This window comes from Gopherus evgoodei, chromosome 1 (genome assembly GCF_007399415.2).
Source record: "Gopherus evgoodei ecotype Sinaloan lineage chromosome 1, rGopEvg1_v1.p, whole genome shotgun sequence".
NCBI lineage: Eukaryota > Metazoa > Chordata > Testudines > Testudinidae > Gopherus > Gopherus evgoodei.
Window position 1 is genome coordinate 281504596 of NC_044322.1, and position 22739 is coordinate 281527334.

General features: G+C 38.1%; 1 protein-coding gene across 1 annotated transcript; it reads right to left on the reverse strand.

The window, feature by feature from the left end:
* On the reverse strand, positions 1-21781 carry METAP2 (methionyl aminopeptidase 2). Its single transcript, XM_030548518.1, has 11 exons — positions 21550-21781; positions 20299-20400; positions 16409-16474; positions 15964-16066; positions 7767-7928; positions 6028-6209; positions 5841-5935; positions 5640-5736; positions 4932-5035; positions 3069-3184; positions 1-1734 (listed from the first exon to the last, which is right to left on the reverse strand). Exons 1-11 carry the CDS (start codon positions 21716-21718, stop codon positions 1482-1484), a joined length of 1449 nt encoding a protein of 482 aa, XP_030404378.1. The 5' UTR covers positions 21719-21781; the 3' UTR covers positions 1-1481.
* Positions 21782-22739: the final 958 nt, after the last annotated feature.

Consider the following 22739-nt stretch of genomic DNA (forward strand, 5'->3'; position numbering starts at 1 on the left):
TTTTTTTTTTTTTTTTTTGCGTCCGTCCCTCAAAACGGGACAAAGAGCTGCAGCTCATATATCAGAGTCCTGTGAGATCAATATACAGCTCCCTTTAATCCAAAAAGGAAGAGCTACCAAAATGTTTAGTACTTCTAAATTTAAAAAAAAAAAGTTTTTTAAATGAATCAGAGACCAGCCGCCTTTATATCTTCGTAAAGAGTTCTGTTTTCCCAAAGTAGGCATGTTTAAGGCACTCATGCTGACTACTACAGAAGTTGGCATACTTGTTACCAGTAACTTTATGCAGAATTTTAACACTGAGCTACATAAGTAGGCAGTGATGTTATGCCAACTGCAGTCCAAGCTCTAAAAATCCTCATCTTTTAATAAAACAAACGAATGATATTCAGCCAGTTATTGTAGCAGAAAGATAATGCCGGTTACACCAAGAAAGTGTCAGATACTCCAATTTAGTTTGCTCATCTGGAAGAGGATTCAATTACAGACTAAAGCTAATGTTTTCATCCTCACTACTGTCCCTAAATCTTTATATTACCTATGCTGTTTTGAGGAGGCAGGAAACAAGGATCAGTGAATATTTAAATGTCATACAATGGGGCATACAGGTACCAACGAATCTGAATAGATATTTTAATATTAAAGGTTGGCAGCAAGCCCAGTGACTGTATAAAGTGAGGCATTTAGCTTAAGAAGGCATATCAGATGTGCCTCCCTACTGAAAACAGCAGCAAAGGAGTCAGTCAAAATGTACTTGTTAGCATGTTCCAATACAGAAAAACTCAAGACTGGAGAGTGACATGCTCAACGACAAAAAACCCCTAACACCTTGGCTTGGCTCTCAGTATAGATACTACTGTTACATAACTGATAGATTGTCAAGTTTCACATAAATGGCAGCACAGGCCCAGTTTCAAGACAATAAATGGCAAATGGATATTTTTTATTATTATTTAATAGAGCAGTTCCCCAGCAGACTCCTGCCCAGAGTCATAACCAGACTTTTAAAAAGTATATATGTTTTTAAGATCTGAAAATTTGTCTATTTTTTACAAAAATGGATTTCAGGAAATTTAAAAGGCAATACCATAGAGGGCTTAGGTGCAGAAGTCAGGTGTAATCATTCAAAGCATTCACGTAGGAATATAGTAATATAAATATCTGAAAAGCATTTCTTATCATAAATGTTCAAAACAAAATGTATAACTCATTCCAAACTAAAAATTGAGCTTTATAGCACATATTTCCCTGAACAGAAAAAAAAATATATATATGTAACCTGAAATATTTCTAGAGGCATGAAAGCTTTTTCCTTGGTTAGTTACATTAGAAGACTTGCCTTTGATTAAATTCCTTTCTTTCCAAACATGGAAAGTATTACATCGGTCCACTGTTAAAACAGACAATACGGTGCAAATTAATTCTGGTATAACATGTTCCAACAAAGCCTAGAGTATAAAGGTGTTGAGGTGACACTGAGTTTAATAGTCATCTCCTCTGCTGACAACTTCTTTGCATGTTGGGCGCAATAATATGGTATGCTCAAACTGGGCAGTATATGAGCCTTTAATGTCGCATAATGGAGGATATGGATCCACTATACCCAAGTCACACAGGTTCTTCAGAGCCATTAGATATTTACTTTCTCCCAGACGATCTAGCCATCTGCGGCAGAAGGCAAGAGTGCCAAAGTTTTCATTGATAACATTTAACAAATGTTTTGCTCTTGGAAGCCTAGAAGAAAGAATGCACTGAATTAACTGCAGGGGGAAAAAAAAGGTATAATCAAGAAAGAATACAGAAATAAAAACCACATTAAAAGATAAATATGAGAGTGTTACAAAAATGCAAAGCCAGTGATTTTGATGTTTGATGTCACATCATCTCTGGCTCCATTCAAGGAGAAAAGTTCAACCTTTATCTTTCCATTGAAAAATAGAGCCTTCAAGACAAATCAAAATGCTGCTGTCTTATTAGTTCAGCCTTGCAAAACAGAGGAGAAAAGGTGGGAATTCACACCTACCAATCTCCCCTCAATTCCTTAGAGTGAGATGAACAGGATAACTTCAAAACCTAGTTATGTTGGCATTTAAATGAGCCTAATTAAGCTTAACAAATGTTATTCTTTTCAAGAAAGGGACTAGCAACAGAACTATTCACTTTGTAAACAAGTATTCCAAGTCTATCATCCTGAAGTTTCTAAACTAAACTAATTTGGGATTAAGCTTTACCATTGGTAAATATCACTTTCACTTCTGAAAGTCAAATTATTTGTAAAATCTGCAACAAATGTGCAAAATATGTATAATCTTCTGGTTTTGTCTTGTCAAGACAGCTAAGAAGTGTACAACTTCAAAACAGACTTGAGCTCTTCCTTTTGCAACCTTAATGTTGATACAAAAAAGCATATGATGCATTTTACCTATACACACAAAACACAGATATTTACTTCTAAATGTTGTGGATGCAGTAAAAAGACCTGGAAACAGTGTTGTGCATCTAGTGTGCCATATTGTTACTTGCTATATTGTGGTGTCTTGCTCTGATTACCTGTACTTCAAAAATACTTATCTGTTTCATTTCTAAAAATGCCATGAATACAATCCCAATGAAATCTGGAAATTACCCTAAATTAATGGAGCACTTCATTTTATGTCAGTGCACTGTTCTGAGGAGTTAATTTTTAAATAATAAAACATCCCACCATCCTCAGCAGAAGATGAAACTAACAGTTTAACCAGTTCTGTTCCCGAAAATAGATTTGCTTGTGTTACTGAACCATAAGTCACAGAAGCTCCCAGAATGAAACAAGAAAAGCATCCTGAGCAGAGAAGGGGAAATTGTGAAGTTATAAAAGATATTTATTTTCTGTTTGTTTGTTTGGGGTTTTTTTTGCTATTTTCAAGCTCTGAGGTAAGAACTGTGTCATCCTGTATGTGTAAACAGGGTCTAGTACACACACACACACCCCCGATATTAGTTAAGAGGCTTTGCTGTACCCTAGCCCTAGCGAAAAAAGTGACAGCTTTCTCTGGTGCAGTAAAAATAGCTTCAAAACCAGATCTAACCTTATTGGCACGTGCCCAACATCAAAATTTTTCATATAATGAGAACATTCCATGTCATCATGAACAACACCCTTTCCTGTGCTACCGAAAGTTTCTATAGCATATATTTCACCTTCCTAAAAGAAAGAAACAAAAAAAAGCAAGTGAACATTATGTAAATACATGTAAAGTAAATCAATAGACAAAGGTTGAAACTTCTTGAATAATTAACAGTTTAAGTCTAGCAAAATATGAACAGCAGGCAAATGTACATTACAAGGAATTAAACATGGATTGGTTCTTTCATTAAACAGCACCCTCAAAAAACTCTGAAATATTTGAAGTAAACTATGTTTCAATAACTCTTTAATTAACGTTATGCTGGTCATGGAAATATTCCTTACTCCTTTCTGCAGGGATCATCTGTAGGAGTAAGATGACAGTTAAATCCTTGCCCTCTGTCTTACACTGCTAACAAGAAAGTCACTATAGATAACAATTGCATTGTTGCTTTTTGTGATGAAAACATGTCATGACTGACCCAAGTCATTTCTTATAGGCCACTAAACATCTGTCAAGTGATAGTAGGTCACCTGATTACTACTGACCATGACTGGATTAGAAGCAGGGACCTAGAAATAAGATTAAAGGCTCTTTATCCCAGTACCAATCTTCTAAACAAGCCCTTGTTTTCTGATCCTGTTATTCCATTTAAAAATTAGATGCAGATCAAAATTGCAACTGGATGCACTTGGCACCTAATGTAATATACTTATCTCTGTGCTTGGAACAGCTTTCCTTATCTCATGTAACATGTATCCTCTTTCCTCCAAAATGCTTCTTAAAACTCATCTTTCTGTCAAACCTAGCCAACAATTATCTTTGATCACAGATTACAAACATGCCTAATTGTTTTGAATCTGTCAAAATCAGACCACAAACTTTTTAACTAAAAGAAACATGTCTAGCTCTGTTTGCAAAGCATCATGAACAGCTATGGTACTACAGAAATAATTCCCATGCAAAAAATTCACTGAAAGGATTAATTTTGTAAATGCATACAGTTAAATGACTGATAAGAACAAAATCTGACAGTTTATAGTTAAGGTTCCCCAATCAACCTCAGCAGACATATTATTAATGCTTATCATCTTTACCATAAAGGAACCTTCTTTATATCCAATCATTACACTGCAATGACCTCTTCTGAAATCCTGATATGGAATGCAAACCTTCAAGCTCACCACAAATACAGATTTACTAAGCATATCTCAGGGGCCACCAATGCACACAATACCTCTTCCCTTCTCATACACACTTCAACAACTAGGAACACTTGGTGTTGTATTTCTTATCTTCCATACACATTCCAAAAACAACTTTACCCCACAATCAAAATTCCATTAGAAACTGGACAGCCTAATCTACCGGATCCACCCGCCTGTGAATGAACTTCTGTACTCCAAACTTCCTTATTCTTATTTCAAGTTCATCTTCTAACTTTAAAATTCCTGGCTCTTGTTTTCCTCCTGAAAACTACAATATTCTAACAGTATTACTTAAGCATATGTATTCACAATTTTAACTAACATAAGTCTGTTTTATTACAAGATCCCAGAATTTTAATTTCAGAAAAATGACTGGTAGCTGGAATAGTGGAGGGGGAAAAAAAACTCCGCGAGCCATAAAGATGAAATGCCAAGCCCCAAAATGATGTTCAATATTTCATAAAAATAGTATTATGTATAGCAAGGTCAATTCCCTACCATTATTTTCCATGTGGGAAAAATGCTACACACTTGGACAAAGTAGGAGATAGTTCTCCTACATATTTAGAAAAGGTTAAGCAGAAGGGAGTTAAATACTTAAGAACTCTCATTGTACCTCCATTCTTGTTGCTTCTCCTCCCTTCACAATGGGCACAGTTTTTCCAGCATGTATCCTATATGGCCCAATTGAATGTCCATTCAGATTGCGAATTGGTTTCACTATTATAGAAAACAAAGTAAAATTTAAATAGTTAGGTAAGTCACTAACAAATGTTAAACCCTTCAATGCCAATGATTATATTAGCCAACATGTGGAGTACTGGAAGCAAACTGAAAGACCCATACATATTGCAGAAAGAACAACAGAAAATCACTCTGTTCTTGTACAAATTTCAGCCGGGCAAGATCCTAACTTATTGTATATATGGAGTAATGGCTTTATTACTATGACAGTCATAATTCAGGCCTTAAGGAAACTAACTAATAATTCTAACCAGCAGATATTTATTTGCTATGTATTTTACAAACAAACAAGAATTATGAAAGGCTCTTCTCACTTTTCACTTCTGAATACAGTAAATGCCAGATGTGGTGCTTTTGAAAGTGTTTCTTGAGGATAAACAGTTAAGTGTTTGAAAATCATTCAGGGCAAAATTCCTTTACATTGCAGCTGAGGAAAGTGGTTATATGAGTATGCATAATGCAAGTTACCTGTACCACACACTTATACTACCGCAAACAAATATCACTTCAACAGCTAGGAATAAAGTAGGATTTGTAAAACACACTCTCAGGATAGCTATTTCTGAAGGAGAGAGCTTGCCTTGATATGTTTTGCCATCAATTTCGACCTCATAGGACTCCATAACTTCTTGGATCGCTTCACCAACATCACAGAGACGAACATCTATTCCAGCACACTGAAAATAAGAGATAGAGAAAAGTTTTAAAATCTATTATGAGCGATTTAGTTCATGTTTAAATTTCAGAACCTAGTAAAAATTAATTTTCATAATTAGTGTACCTTTATACCAGTATTAGTAGCATCTTTTACTGCTTGTAACAGTCTATCATATTTTGGACTGAATGTAACAGTAAAAGCACAGTCAATAATACGACCTGAAATCAGAAGAAGAGATTAGGTTAGTACAATGTTTCCATCCAAAGAAAATCCAACAATATCATTTTATAAATCATAAGGAAAAACTAACCACTAATGTGTGTTCCAAAGTCTATTTTGCAAATATCATCATATTGCAATACTGTAGGATCTCCAGCATTGGGAGTGTAGTGGGCTGCACAGTTATTCAGAGAACATCCAGTGGGAAATGCAAGACCTGCATTTAAACCATCTTCTTTTATCAGCTTGCGTGAGCAGTCTTCGAGTTTTTCACTAGGAAAAGAGAGGATTCTATTAAAATCACACAATGTACTAAGAGTTATTTTAAAGCACTCATTTACAAATGCGAGAACATACAACACAAAAAAAAGCATTAGCCTATATTTAATTTCAGTCTTATTTGTAACACACAATCAGGAACAGGTACAGAGCCGTAAAGTAAGCCTGGCTAGTGATAATTTAGTTCCTTATTTTATTCTAATCTGTTTTGGGACTATTTAATTTAGTCCTGTGTTTGACCATATTCATTTGTTTTCCCAGTGTTTTTTACTTCAATTTGAAAGAATATACTTTGCAAGCTATAATTCTGGGCAAATTAAATTGATTTATTTTAGTAGAGTTACTTGTAGTACAGAGACTTTACTAAACAGTTCTGAGACTAGAATGTGATCAGTTTTTTCAACTACTCAAAAAAGGTAATCCAATTAAAAAAATTATATATGTGTATTTTTTCTTGGGCCTTGCCTATACTGGTTTGCTTCGCCACTGGTGTAGCTACAGTGATACAGCTACACCAGTGCAAGCCCTCATTTAATCCCAGCCCACTGGTGTAAACTGTGACTCACATCACTGCAGTTTATCCCAATTTCATCCAACAAAGATATTAACTCCTAACAAAATAATTTTGAAAAAGCTTATATAGATAGGTAAGCCCCTATAGCCTGTGATACACTATGAAAGGAGGCCATGTCTTGAGGAAATTTCTGCTTCTAACCCAAAACATTCAAGTTCAGCAATTCAACAGCACACCAGATTTGATTCAAACAGATTGAGGATTATGGAGGCAGCGGTCTTTCACCTTTCTTGATGACATTTTCCTGCCAACAATATCTGCAGTAAATTTTGGAACTGCAAGTTTATCTCACATCCCAATATCAAATGCCAAAGACTCATCAGAAGAAAGATTGCCTGGGTAATTATTTCTTTTTAACATTAACCCTGACAATCAAAAGTTTTAATTTCTGAGCTCCCAGGTGAGAATGTCACAGGAGGAGGACTGCACTTGCTTTTCCAGTAGAAGCATGCACAGAATGAAAACAATGCTAGTGAGGAAGCAATAATATGCAGGAAAAGTAGTGCTGTGGGAGTATGTGTATACATGCTAGTTTTGTGCCTCTTATCCCACTCCTAACAGTAGATTGCACCTATGCTGCTCCAGAACACATAGTACTTTACTGGCAATGCAGGAACGGAGAAGAGATGTTTGTGCCACCTATGCTGCTCCTGGCACCCTGAGGAAGTTTTAAGAGAGGCACTGACCAGAAAATATACAATGCAGGTGCTAAAGTTAGAAACAGATAAATACAATGGTCAAGTCAGTATGGGAACTCAATACTAAGAACTCCACTGATTAAAGCAGTGGTGCTGATGGACTCTATAGACAAGAGGAAATGAAAGGAATAAATGGGAGACATTGGAAGAACCCAACAAAAAGTACCCTGAACTGAATGTATTTAAAATGCAGTCAAAACAAGTGAGACACATTTTGACACCTCCTTCCCCCTGTTTTTTTTATAATAGTGTCTTTCAAGGAAATGTCTTTATCCTCACCAGATTTCTATCATTGTCATTCCAGGTTTGATCCAGCTCATTACATATTTCCTCACTTGTCTGTGCGCCTCAGCAGCCTCCCGAAAATCATTCCAAATCTCTTCACTGGCTTGATCTAATGCTTTCTTTTCATCACTTGTAGTTCTCCAAGCAGCAGTTCGCCTTTAAAGTAATTATGTACAAGTGTTAAAATTAAGACCACCACCAGTCATCACCATTGTATTTATTAGAACTCTGACCTGACAACTGTAAACTGCTTACACAGTCACTAATTAACCCTCAATGCTCCTTTGGGGTATGAAAGATACTTATTTTTGTTTTAAAGACTAAAGAAGGCCCATTAAAAAAACTCTAGGCACCCAATTAACTAGACTTACAATACTAAATGATCATCCAGCAGTGAAAAAAATCATATCCAAATAATGAATTAACTCAGTCAGCCAGTAAATCAACCCACCACCCCCACTTTAGTCTCCCAGGAACTTATGGTCAACTTTCCCCCAAACCCCATGAAATAAACAGTTTTTGTGGCATCTTTCAGACTGGCAGGTCAGAGACCATTTAGGACTTTAACACGTCATGATCAACATCTTAAATTCTATCCTGAGACTAAAATAAACCCAGTGCAGATCTCAGAGCCATGTGCTCTCAGCAACATGCGCCACTCAATAAGTAAGGTGCTGCATTCTCCGTTAGCTTCAGTCTTCAAATGCTTTTAAGCCGTAGCTCAGGGGTTTTCAAACTAGGGGTCAGGAGGTTATTACATGGGGGGTTGCAAGCTGTCAACCTCCATCTTAAACCCTGCTTCGTCTTCAGCATTTATAATGGTGTTAAATATATAAAAAAGTATTTTTCATGTATAAGGGGGGTCGCACTCAGAGGCTTGCTGTCTAAAGGGGGTCACCAGTACAAAAGTCTGAGAACCCCTGCCATAGCTCCATGTAGAATGCACTACAACAGTCTAATCTTGAGGCTAGAAAGACATGAGTAACAGTTTGTACGGTCTCCTTCTGAAAGTAAAGTTGCATTCTTCTGGCCCATTACAGATGGAAAAAAGCCAGCCTGGTTACTGCTGCACTAAAAACATCTACTAGAAGCTGAGGTCTGAATTTTAGCCCAACTTGCAAACTCTGACGATCGTTGGCAGATGTACTCCCTCAAAAGGGCTATTACCTCAGTCTGCTTACCTCAACCCATCACCACCTCCTCCTCCTTCTCATCTGGTTGAGCCTCAGCCAGCTCAATATCATTCATCAGAAATTTAGGTATTACTTCACCCATCACTGTAACACAGTCAGCTCTGGTGTGGAACACAGCAGAATCACACAACAGTTCAAGAAAGAAAGTGAAGAAAAATACTGCAGCTACAGAAACTTGCTGTCTGTATAAATTCACACTGCAATTATTACAACTGGAAGTTAGCCAGAACACACTGATTCTTACAAGTATCACTAACAGATCTTTAAATGGACACAAGTAGTTTGGACTCCAGTTTTATGCTATGGAAAAGATAGCTCTTTCAACAGCATCGCATCCTATTCTATCCTGGGATGGAACCCCTCCAAGAGAGAGGGAGAGAGAGTCTGTAGGTAAAAAAAAAGCCACAGAAGCAGTCAACGGGAATGGGGAGTGCTGTTTACATCCAGTGGTCCTGAAATTGATCTGCTAATGAAATGCACCTAACACCTTCCCCTAAAAAAGGAGTTTTTAAATATATCGGAGGGGAAAAAAACAGCTCCAAGTACAAAGAAATCTGAAGTTTTTTCAGCTCAAAAAATAATAAATAAATCAAGCTAGGACTGCCTCACAGGACCTTGACTACCTCTACCAAATTCAGATCCACCCACTACCACAACAGTGACATTTCCACAGTATTTCCTTACTTTTCATTGACATATACAGAACAGAAAAGACTACCTATCTATTCACAGTGTTTAATAGTAAAACACTGGAGTTCTTCTTTAAGTTGGGCAATGCTGCCATGACAGAAAAACTGTGTCACCTTGAACTAGGAATTCCCCTACCAGAAAGTAGCTCTTAGTGGCAATAAGATGTGGGGGCTGGCTCCAGAGCCAACTGTTCACCCTGGTGCGGAGACGGAAAGAAGTACACCTGCGTCTCACTGATTTTCAGCTAGCATATGGTCCCTACTCAGATGGTGTAAGTTAGAGCAGCAGAAGTGAAGCTTCAGCTAGCTCACTCTGGGGCGGGTGTAGACCAGCCACAGAATCAGGAAGCTTGACTGCTGACAGTACCCTCTCTTGTACCATGAAGAATCTCAGCACAAGAATCCAGCAATTGTTACTTGTGCAATGAAGACTGAATTTCGTGACCTGAGTGAAAAGGTTCCCACAGCAACAATAACTGTCCATTTATGTGTTTGCATATATAGTCTTTCATTACACGTTCAGCAATACAAAATGCTACATACTGTGTGTTTAACTAATGCTAAAGTTACTTGATGATATTCTTACTGTATTTGCCAAGCAGGACCACTACCCAGAATTTTGTGATTGGTAATGATTCTACTGCAGTGTCAAAATGCAAATGCACAAGTTAAGTTTGGTCTGGCAGCTTTTCAAACCATTCTACTAGATTCTCAATTTAATGCTGCATTAGCAACTCGTTAAGTTTCCTTTTTATCCACAGATGCATAAATATCACAGCAATGAGAGCAATACAAGAACCCACAAAAACAAACACTCATCATATGAAGCATTATCAAATGTCTTTTTCAAAGAAATGGAACAAAAATTTAACAGCTGACTGCGTATCTAATTGGGATCTTTCATGGTCTAAGGGCATGGGACCCAGACAGGACACTAGGGTTCTAATCAGATGTGCCACTAGCCTTCTTGAGCAACTCACGTCACCTCTCTGTGCTGCTGCATCCCCTCCAACACTTTGTCTATATTATCTATTGAAGACTATAAACTCTTTGGGAAAGGGACCTCTAGACTCTACTATAATACAAACAGTACTTATTGAGCTATATAAAATCTGTTATACAATTAGCTTTAACTGATGTGCAAGTGACCTATCAAGATACTGTTAATGCTGCAAACAATGCATACTGAGATGTGCTCCAAGTTCAAAACTCTGTAAAGGCCATATAAGTGATCTGGATATTTAATCAAGTATGAAATTCTTCCCTGCCTGAATGCCTGTGAGGCCAAACAGGGAGGAAAAACATTTTTTTTAAAAATATTTTAAATTATCGGGTTTTAATTAAAAATCTACTTTTTTTTTTCCAAGTCCTTCAGCAATTTAAGGCTATAAAATGGGAACAAAGTAAAGGTGAATGTTCTCAACTTGTTTAGATGTAACGGTTTTTCCTATACTTAAAAGACTCAGCTATGTTGAAAAGACAAGTCCAGAACCTCATTAAAATCATTACTACGAGAATAATGTGAACACAACATTGATAAAGCAAACAGCCTAGCAAGCAACACCAACTTCCAGTATATTGAACTTCTTTTACAAGTCAAGAACACAGCAATGCTTCCGTCAGGCTCTATTCCCCCTTAAGTATCTGCAGTTTGATGTCAATGGGATTTGTGCTGCAAATTAACTTAGGTGCTGATGAAAAATCACTCTTTCGCACACACTGACAGGTGTAGGCCTATCTGTATAGTGGACAGTAAACTTTGTTAATGTATTGAATGTTTAACTTTTCACTGTGAACACAGAAGCAATTTTCTTTTGAAGTGTTAAAGATTGTGATACTAAAACAAAAGTAGTAAAAATATTATTTTAGTTCTTAATCCTGCAAGCATTTATGCACACAATTATCTTTAAGCAAAAGTAGTCACACTGAAGTAATGGGATTATTCAAGTGAGTAAAGTCATATCTGTTTGTGGTTTGTTTTCCAGGATCAGGGCCTTCATTTTCAGTATTTTAGTTTTTATTTATATCAATTTTGTAAAATTAAATTAAGATACCCTACCAGCAGTGAGATTTATAAAAAATGCATTTATAAAACTTCATTCATTATAAAATTTTAATCTAAAAATTGTAGTCACAAATTTTCAAATTAGTTTTACAAAGCCTCAACCTGAAGAAAAACTGTTCCAGCCTGGATTCAAATTAATGTGTGTATGTATGAAAGCTCTGAGAAATCCATTTTGCCATGTCTTCCTGAAATTAGGGGAAAATAATGTATTTAGGATGCCAAATATGCTGTTTTCAAAACTCCGTAACTTAGTTATTTCACATCCGAGTGCCTTGAAAGTAAAGATAACAGTCTTCAGACAGAACAAAGTAGAAGCCAAGTTTAAAACTTAAAAAAAAGCCATTGTTAAATCAAACACAAAAAAATCCATCGTCTGGTAGATTCTCCCCACTAAATTCAATTAACCTGTTTTGCTCTATTAGTTAACTCTCCACACACAAAACATACATTCTAGGTCGCAATAAGAAATCCAGCCCAAAATAAATTTTTGAAAAAGTATCTAACATCAAGGGTTAAGAATAAAAGTGCAGAATCACCATTAAAGGGTCAGAGCCATCCTGAAAAATCATATTTTCATATAAAAATTCTGTACCGAGATTAGAGAATATTTTTTTTCAGTTTGCTGTATGCATTTGGCAGCACTGCATACATTCAGTTTCACTATTTTGCTAATATTCAGTTGTTCTTGTTGCACACACTTGCATGAGGACATCACTCCCAGGCACAGTTCTGGGAAGAGCTCACATGCTCTCTTCACACAAGCTCTCCAAGAGTGTGTTAACAGTAACAGTGGCAAAGATTAAACAAACTGAAGTGTCAACAGGTAAGCACATAGACAGCACACTTGTGGCACATGCCTTGTCCCCCTGGGAAGAGAGCCGTATCAACAGCAGAAAGAACATTATAAAATTAAGTGTTGTTTTTTTTTTAAATATGTATATGCCTTTAAATAGTGCTCTATCAGCAAAACAAATTAATTTTTGATTACTCTATTAGAAAACATTTGAGTTGACAGCATTTCTTTAAATATCATATTACAGTGTTGCTATAATAAGGGAGATGCTCCTGCTCCCAAGGAAATCAAAGGAAAAACCTCACTGATTGCACTGGAAGCACGAGAAGACCTATGATCAAGAAATAATCTTGCTTCATCATGTATAAAATGAAAATAATTACATTATGGGAAATGTTCTGATATGTACTTTAGCCAGTTCAAAGCAGATTAAGTTATAGCTAATGGTTTAAGCCAAAGATGATAAGCTCTTGGATTTTAGAATATCTAAATAAAAAACAGGAGCGCAATTCAAGAGTAGATTTACTGAAAGCAAACTATGCAAAGGAACTATTTCTAGTTTAGCAAGCCATGCTCCTCTTCAATAGCAGATAGTTTTAGGTACAAAAGAGATGCATCAACAAATAGCTTTTACAAACAGTCACATATAAAGGCTGGAGAAAATTGACCAAAGTACTTATTTATTGATTCTTCAGTACTTGGCTGTATTTCACAACTCAACAAATGATAAAACAGAATGTCATTTCTTAATGAATTAGAAATGTTACCCAAACTTTTATCAGCTGAATTCTCTAAGTCAGTCTGCATGTAAATCTATATATCTATAGATTTAATTCCTGGAGAGTGGAAGGGTCATTTCTCTTGGGTCATCAATTCATATGCTCTGGGTAAACCCTATTATTATTTGTATTATCTAATATGCTAAAAACAACTCAAGTGAACAAAGTGGTCATTTTATAAATACATTTGAACATGTCTCTGACCAAGGCTGGTTACATTCACCTCCCCAGAGGTGAATCAAAAGCTATATATGAAGCATGCCTGGTTGGTTCTTCCAATGGACACAAATCATCTGCTTACATTGGAAACCCAGTAGTCCTCCATCGTCCTATTCTAACTGGATTAACAATGTTAATCCCTTTTGAGAAAGTCTTTTATACCATGAATTGAAGCGAAACACCTTATTCAAATTACATTACTTTGATACTCAATATATTCAGTAACAATAAGTCTCAAGATTACAGGACATATTGACCTCCTAAACATACCTATGGTGCTCGTTATGTTATATATTAGCAACAGCCATTGGCTGCGCACAGTCACTACAAATGCTTTTCAAAAATTAGATTTAAAAAAATTTTCACATTATATGAAAGGTAAGCCTCTCTTAGAAATGAGCAACACTACATGAAATACATAACCCCAGAAAAGGTACTTTGCCTGGACTGAAACAATCTATTCTTTTGTGCATAATTCCCAGGCAGTTTTACAAGTCAAATAATTTGGCTTTAAACCACAGTCTTTTCATACTAGATTCACAGCAAGACCTTTCACGATACCTAACAAATATATAAAATGCAAAACTAAGTTAATGATTGAACTACAAAACCTCATAATCACAAGCTATTAAAAACTTGCAAAGGCATGCTGAAGAATTCCCAGTGAGAATACATGGAGATACAGATCTCAATCCTATTAGATTAGGAAATTATGCCTATTTTGTTATACTGCACAAAGCTAAGAAATTCAGTTCTGCAAGTTGAACAAGACCATTTGGACCAGATGACCTATCTCCCGAAGGAAACAAGGAGCACAAGGTATTTACTCTAGCAATGTTTAGATCTTCTCTTCATCTTTTACACTGATTCTGGAAATGAGATGGCCTTATAGGACCCAAAGGATACTGATCTTGTTAAAGTTTCAATGTGATTGTTTCTACCGAATATAGACAAATAACTGTGGGTGGTTGAATACTGGATCCGCTCAGGTCACCATCTGGATTATTTTCCCCTATCCAATCAGAGCAGATGCTCAAAACCTTTTGTGTAACATTATTTACAAAGCAAAGATGCTCTTTGTAGAAAGGTATTTTGGAGACATTGAGAGTATGGCTGAAGGGGGGAAAAGAGGCAGAAGTTCCCTCCGATATGTTTTGAGAATTCAAGGTCCTCGTTCATTTTATTTAGCTTATACTCAGTCTCTCAAAATGAACTTAAATGTTGTCCTGTAGTGCTAATATTAATAGGTATGGAAAAAGCTAAGAAAATGGAGACACAAAAATAATGGTAAAAGTCCATGTAACCGGGCACATGGGTTCATTCTCATGCACGTTACAGCCCGTGGATCATGCTGATGCAGGTCATGTGCTTGCTCCCAGTTATGTGCCTACAGAAAATCACATAAGGATTCCTGTCTCCTCCAGAGTGGAGCAGACAAGACACCCAAGGTCAGAAAAGGACACAAGAGGGGACTTTAAACCTATTAGGGTAAGGGTCTGAGGGGAAGACATCTGCAGAAAGCAGAAGATGGCTGGGGAGGAAGCCTCAGCTAGCTAAGGCTGTGAAGCCCTAGGATTCAAGCACTATAACCAGAGGGGCAAAACCAGAATTTTGTTGCTTTGGTCTGAATCTTAGTTACAGCAAACCTTAGGCATACTTATAACATTAGCAGGCACAAAAATTAGTGTAATTTTTAAATTTACATGCCATTTAAAAGAGATATTTGTAGAGCCGTGAAGACTATTTCATAAACAATGTTTTCAACAAATTTTACACCATTTTCTGTTAGTGTGTGTGATGGTCACCTAAGTCTCATGGCATTACTCTGCTACCTGAGCAGACACATTTTTTTAATATATAGAGAGACAGATATCTCTCTCTAAACAGGACGAGGGCTTGACATCAGGGCGTAAACTTTCATACATTAGACACACTTTTACCATAAATGTTACCCCTAAAAAAAGTCCACTCCTAAGAAAGTCTGTAGATAGCAAGTAAAAGATTGTAAAAAATGACATTATTTGCATGTGTTCAAATACTTCCCGCTCCCCCCACGTTCTATATTTTTCATCCAACTCCAGTCTATGCTCCACAGTGAACATCCTATTAAGAGCATCAGCATGCTACTGCAGCTATTTTAGTTTACATAGGGACTCCACAAGAAAGCAAGCTACACAAATATTTGAGTAAAATATAAATCCAGTCCAATGAGTTTTAAGGGTCGGAAGGGAGAACATTTCTGACCTGATGACCTCTGTGGAGGAACTTATTGGATGATCCAGTAAAGAGGAATTATCATCAACTTTGTTCACAATCTGCATTAAGGGTTAGTGAAGAAAAGCTGCAGGAAAATTAAGTCTTTAGTTGTATATCAGAAATTCTTTCAGATCGGAAGTATTTATTTTTTAAACTTAATTATTTTTTAGACTTAAAAACAGAAACAAAACATTTACCCATCTTGTGTTGGTGGATATTCGCATTCTTCTCCTTTTGGATATATGCTACTGGGAAACAGATCACATATTGGAATGGAAGGTGGATCTGTCTGCACCTTAGCTGTTGAGTAAACATTTTAAGAAGTTTTATACTGCAAGCTGTAAATTATTATAAACTGAAAGAAAAGCAAAAATAGCAAAGTATATTTAAGAGCCTCCTGCCAGAATTTGGGCTTATCCCTGGAACACCATGTACCATGATGCCCTCAAGTTATCTAACCTGGCCAATGCTCAGTGCGGCATTCAGAGGCACCAGAGAGAACTTTCAGATTGCCTTGGCCAAGGATCTATGCTGTGAGCCATCCCCCACAATATTTTTAATTGGACAACCATAATATAGTAGAATAAGTTTAAGTGAGAATATGAGAAAATTCCCTTTATTATTGTTGTAATTGACACATACGTCCTTTCTTCTTTTTCTTTTTCTTCTTTTTCTTCCCTGTTGCTCCATCTCCTTCACCCTCTCCGTCTGTAAAAGAAATGTGTTTATATATACATACAAACTCTCAAAGAGTTAAATGTAGGACAAGAATTATTATGGCACCTTACTGAGAAACTACCAGGTAAAATGGCTTAAAGAACACTCAGAAAACTGATACCTCAATTTTATACAGCTTATGAGACAACTGTATCTGACAGCTTAGTTTACAACTTGTACACAGCAATGAAAAAAACAGTTTTATACAAACTCTATCTGAAAGTTAAACATCTGACTTCACTTAAAATGCATACATCCTTTTTAAACTATGCCATAAGCAAATAGAAGAATTTGAGTTTTGAACCAGGTACACCACCATCTGGGACCAATGCTGCTTCTACCTCAGCTGCACTGAACTTGATGTTATTCAGATTTGTTACAAGTCCCCAGATTCATAGATTCTAGAAACTTTGAAGAAAGCTGAATAGCTAAGAGAGATAGCTAGAGGCAATCACCAACAGTTGCAGATTCCTTCCCAACTCCAGATTCAGATGTAACAAGATACTTCTGAAAGCACCGCTGCTGATAGCATATCTCTGAATAGTTCCTTTATGTTGGCGGCATATTTTAGAAGTTAGTCAATGAAAAAAGAAAGCCTATGAGGAATTTGTTAGAAATAGAGCACTTTCCATCCCAAATCCCATTTTCAGAATCTACCTAACATGAGACCTCCGGGGAAAAGAGGTTAAAAATATTAGATAATATAGCTGGAAAGAAGTGACTACCACTTCAGAGAACTGTTACTTTCCTTTACCAGAAAAAGGAAGAGAAAAACAGTGATGACAGAACTCACGAAGGTCAATATGGAGCTCACCACTTAAGAAGTGCAGAAGACATAAATGACAGGTAACCCAGGAGTCGGACCAATATTCATGGCACTCTGTCCTACAAATTTTCAGAGCTTGAAGAGAGGAGCATATGGCATCAAAGCAGCAAGAAACAGCCTGAGTGTGATTATAGCATGGTGTGACTCTATCCAAAAATAACATTTACTTAACATGATGGGGCTACTACCTACTCCATGTGTGCAAAGATTATAAAACAGTGTACAACATGTTTAGCTGAAGTGCTAATTACTCTGCACATCTATCTGCCTACACCTTCTAGATCCAAACACTATCCACTCCAACTCTCCTATTTCAGTTACAAAAACTGATTCCAGAAGTTGTCTCAATTTCTTCCAATACAAAGTGTTGCTCTTTTCATCATGTTTACTCAGAACCCTGTATTTCCTCATCTATAAACAATTGACAGGGAATTCCTTGCACAAAAATTGGAATTACTAGATCTCCATGCCTTTCAAATAGCAAATGATTTATATTATCTGGTCATTTTACTTATGTAAAATGGTCAATGCAATCTGAGTTGTTATTAAGTAGATTGATGATTTTTAGATTGTTGCAGTCCTGCAGTGGGTGCAGATTTTAGTACTTAATTAAAACCCAGCGTGTAAAAGAAAGTCAAGTTTCAGCCTTAAGTATCTCGTTTTATAATATTTAAGGATGTCTTGTTGATACAAACACCTTGTTGTTTCTGCTTTCTAATTTGTCCTGCCAGGTTCTCAATCAAAACTTTATTTAGCATTTAGGTGGTCAATCTCTCCTAATAGCCTGTACTTATTTCTTTCAATCACAATATCTGTGTCACATGGATCTTGACCCTGAACTGTGCTTAATCCATTAACACTGCACCAGAAAAAGTAGTAGTCTTGACATATAGTTCACGAACTCACAGTCAGGGCATCTTCCAGGTCCCTATGCTAACCCACTGCAGACACTGGCAAAATTCAAGAAGTCGATAACTACTGTTATTCACGTCCCATGGTCTTATCATATGTCACTTGCAAGAGAATCTGCCAATCAGTAATCCAAACTAATTGGGCCTACGCTGCCATGTCTTTGAAAACTGCTGCCAACTTACTCTTCTACCAGATCCATAACTACTGTTTCCAACTACTGTTCTTTTCTGTTCCAGGCTGTTTATCTGGTAACAGACATTTTTTATCAGGCTAGCATCCTAAGAATTTACAAGGAATTGAAACAAGCCCTTATATGCCATGATCATACTTGAAATGCAATTTGTTTCTCAGAAACACAATAACTATACTTTCCATTATCTCAGATGAGCTAAGCTGCCAACCCAATTCAGTAATGCAGCAGACTCATAGTGATTACTTTCTGAACCCTTCTTCCCATCCAATGGGCAGTGTCAGTTTTACCCAATTGTGGAGATGGCCAAAAACCTGAGTATTTTTTAAGAAAAACAAACAGGAATAGATTTCAGGCACAGCCTCTATTTCCCACAATTACACAGATTTCAAGTGGTGTGAAGAGAATCGGTCAAGCAAAAAACACAAAAGGCAATCAAAAATTAAAAATTCTGATATTTAACTTGTGAATATTGTAAAAGAATTTACAAGTAATTTGTACGGAAGATACAGAGAGCATTGTTTCGGTGAGAATACCACTTAAAATTTTAGGTTTATTTAAATATTGATAACTACACTGTAAAAGACAGAGCAGAGTGAAATGCAATGTACTAATTTATTTATGAATAAGAACACTCTCCGTGAGATAAAATATCCACGAATTCTAATTCCCCCCCGCCAAGGAATTCCTTTCACTATAAAGCATTCGCTATTATTCTCACTGAATTCTGACTCAACAGCAATCATAGCAACAAGGTACACATTACATTAACATAACCCCATCACCTGAAATAAGCATGAGAAATCCAGTTTTATCAGAACACAGTACGATGAACAGCAATTAACTGGACTTGGATACTGTACATACATTCGGAATCAAAGGTTATTGTCTAGTGCTACATGCACCAATGCAATTTTTTTCTTCTCTTTACTGAAGTGTTTCTGGATACTAACATCCTATTTAATACGTTCAGAAACCTAAAGCTCCAGAGGTAGTTTGCCACTTTAGGATGTTGAGCCAATTTTAAATGCTAATTCAGCAGACAGGTGCTAAATGCGTGATTTTATTACATAGAACAATGAATTTACTGAACAGGTCAATTCTATTTGGTTTTCAATCATGTAATATGTTTATAACATAAGATATGTTTAAATTCAGATTAGAAACAAAAAATGATTCACTAACTACTTGTTTAGAATCCATATTGGCAGCAATAAAAAGTGTGTACCTGTATTGCAATGTTTCGTATTTCTTTAGTTAGGTTTCAGTGCAAGAACTAGGATTACAGGTAGAATTTTCCTCAGTGACTAGAAATACATGTTTTATAATAGTGTGTTTTATTATAACATCTCCTCAGACTCTTTCTCCAGCATTCCCCTATATTATTTGTTCTGTATCAGACTAAAAGATCTCCTTTGTGATATAAATCTGTAAGGATAAAAAACAGCTACAACTTTTGCTATCAGGTGGCACAATGTGTCTGTCTGAAATTTAATGTCTTGCTCAAGTGACATAATGAAGCTAATAAATCAGCTGGCAAATTACTGAATATGAAGAAAAGATGCTACAAATATACAGTGGCATCTTGGATGAAAAATATTACTTAAACTGGAAAAACTAGAGAGCTGTAGAAAGTACATGTGTACCTCAATATAACACTGTCCTCAGGAGCCAAAAAATCTTATCACGTTATAGGTGAAACCGCGATATATTGGACTTAATTTGATCCACCGAAAAGCGCAGCGCCCCCCCCCCCAAGCGCTGCTTTACTGCATTATAGCCGAATTCGTGTTATACCAGGTGGCATTATATTGGGGTAGAAGTGTACAATTTCAAGCACTGCATAGATTTTCATTTTAGGTGTTAGAAAAATAATGTTACACTTGCCTTCTTCATCATCATCTTTTTCCTTCTCCTCCAGTGTTTGTTTATCCAACTGTTTTGCTACATCATCAAGAGCACTCTCTAATTCTCTTTCTGTTTCTTGTCCTGTTTGCAAAATAGAGTGTGATTTACCAAAATAAAATGGCTCAGAATTGTGATATAAAAACCTAAAAAAAAGTATCTAAATATTTTTACAGCCCTCATTATGAAGATATCAGAGCACGGTTCATCTTTTCTAAAGTAGGTACTATGGTGACAGGAGCCATTATAAAAACCTGCACATAAAGGTAAGATTATCCAATAGTTCAAATAACTACAGTTCTTTTCTGTCTGTATAGCTCCACTGGTCCTAGCAACAGCCTGCTCAAGGAAGATAATATGAGTGTTATGAAAATAACAATAAACACGAAGTATCTGCAACTCTAACTTCTAGCCTGTTAAAAGAGACTCAAATTGTGCTTTCCTTACACTATTTTGCAGACTTACCTCAGATCTCTATGTAAAATGTTTGGGAGGTTAGCGGGAAAGGTTCCCTCCTGTGGGATAAACTTTAAGGCAACAAAATTATGCTATTTATCTCTGGCCATAGGAGTGGATATTGCTGTGTATAAAGCAGCATTCACAATCTCCCAGCAAACTGTCCCTGAAACAGGCTTTGAGCTGAAACATACAGGAACTTTCTCTCATACAAACGTATGAGCAACCAACAGTCCCCTGTGCCCATGTTACGACTATTCTGAATGATCTTCACCACTATTTTGAATGATCTTCAGGCACCTCACATCACCTGCCTCAAAGACAAGCAACAGGAGCAGAGGAGCTGAGGGAAACAACAGCAAGGCCACAAAGATACTCGCCAATTACAATATCAGTCTCATCGTGGCTCCCCACTGACAGACTGACCCCACGGCAGATTTCCCCGTCCCAATGGCAGCCACACTCACAGAACCACCTCCCAAGTCAAGGAGAGACTTGGCCCCAGTCCCACAGCTACACACACATACCACCCCTGCCCCCCCATCCACGGCCGCTTCTCGCACCCTACCCCCACCCACACACTGGCCCCAAAAGCCGCCTCATGCCCCCCCGGGCTTCATTCCCGAGCCCCCCGCGAGGCGGCCACACGCCGCCCCAAGGAGATTCTCGCCGGTCCTACCCACACTAACTCCAGCCCCCACCGAGACGCCGCAGGGCCGTGCCCGGCTCCACTCCCTGCCCGCGGGAGGGTCTCCAGGCCCCGCTCCGGGCCCCTACCCGCGGAGGCGCCTTTGCTCTTCTTCTTTTTCCGCCGCTTCTTCTTGGCGCCTTCCTCAGTGCCGGGCCCCGCCGCGCCGCCCTCCGCGTCCTCGGGCTCCAGCAGCAGCTCCCCGTTCAGGTGCTTCTCCGCCTGCTCCAGGCTCGCCCCCTGCTCCGCGCCCGCCATATTGCCGCGGCCTGACAGAGACGGAGAGGCCAGTGGGACCGCCCCGCTCCCCAGGCCGACGCCAGCAGCGCAGCGCTCGATGGTAAGCGCGGGGCATGCCGGGAAGGCCAGAGCCCGGCCGCTGGGAGGGGTTACGAGACACGTGCTGCTGCGAGAGGCGCGAGGGGTGCAGTTTTCCGCGCGCGCGATGCCTGTGACTGGGGGCGCTGCGCCCCCTGGCCTGGCCTGGGAGTGCCCAGCTCCCTGGTTTCAGCGCCCCCCACCCCCAGGGCCGGAGACGCAGCTGCTGAAATGTTTCAAAGCGGAGGAAGATTGTGTTGACAGTTTGCACAGGCACCCCGCCCCCTACCGTGTTCTGACCACTTATATGACTGTCCTGCAGAAAGTTTTTCAAATTTCAGCGCTTGATGCTTTTCTTCAGTAATCAAATGTCACTTCTCTAACCCACCACTGCAGAGACAACCAAAACCAAACATTTGGACAAAAAAACAAGGCCTTGTTGGGCCAACTTTCAACTCCATTGCAGTGGGGGGAGGGATAGCTCAGGGGTTTGAGCATTGGCCTACTAAACCCAGGGTTGTGAGTTCAATCCCTGAGGGGGCCATTAAGGGAACTGGGGTAAAAATCTGGGGATGGTCCTGCTTGGAGCAGGGGGTTGGACTAGATGACCTCCTGAGGTCCCTTCTAACCCTAATAGTCTATGATATGTGAAAGCTTGGGTGACTCCAGATATGTTCAGGGAACTGGGCTTCTGTTTGGAGGAAATCAATAGATCAGGGAGACAGACTGGCAACTCATTGCAAAGGAGAGCAGTGTAGAAGCCAATAATGTGGAGGCTACTGTGTATTCCCCCACAAGAATCGTTTGAAGGTATAAAACAGAAACAAAAGACTATACATATAGGAGCAGTTCCTACTCAAAGGGACAATTGTTATGAATAAGTTCATAGAATCAGAGAAGATGAGGGTTGGAAGAGACCTCAGGAGGTCATCTAGTCCAACCATCTGCTCAAAGCAGGACC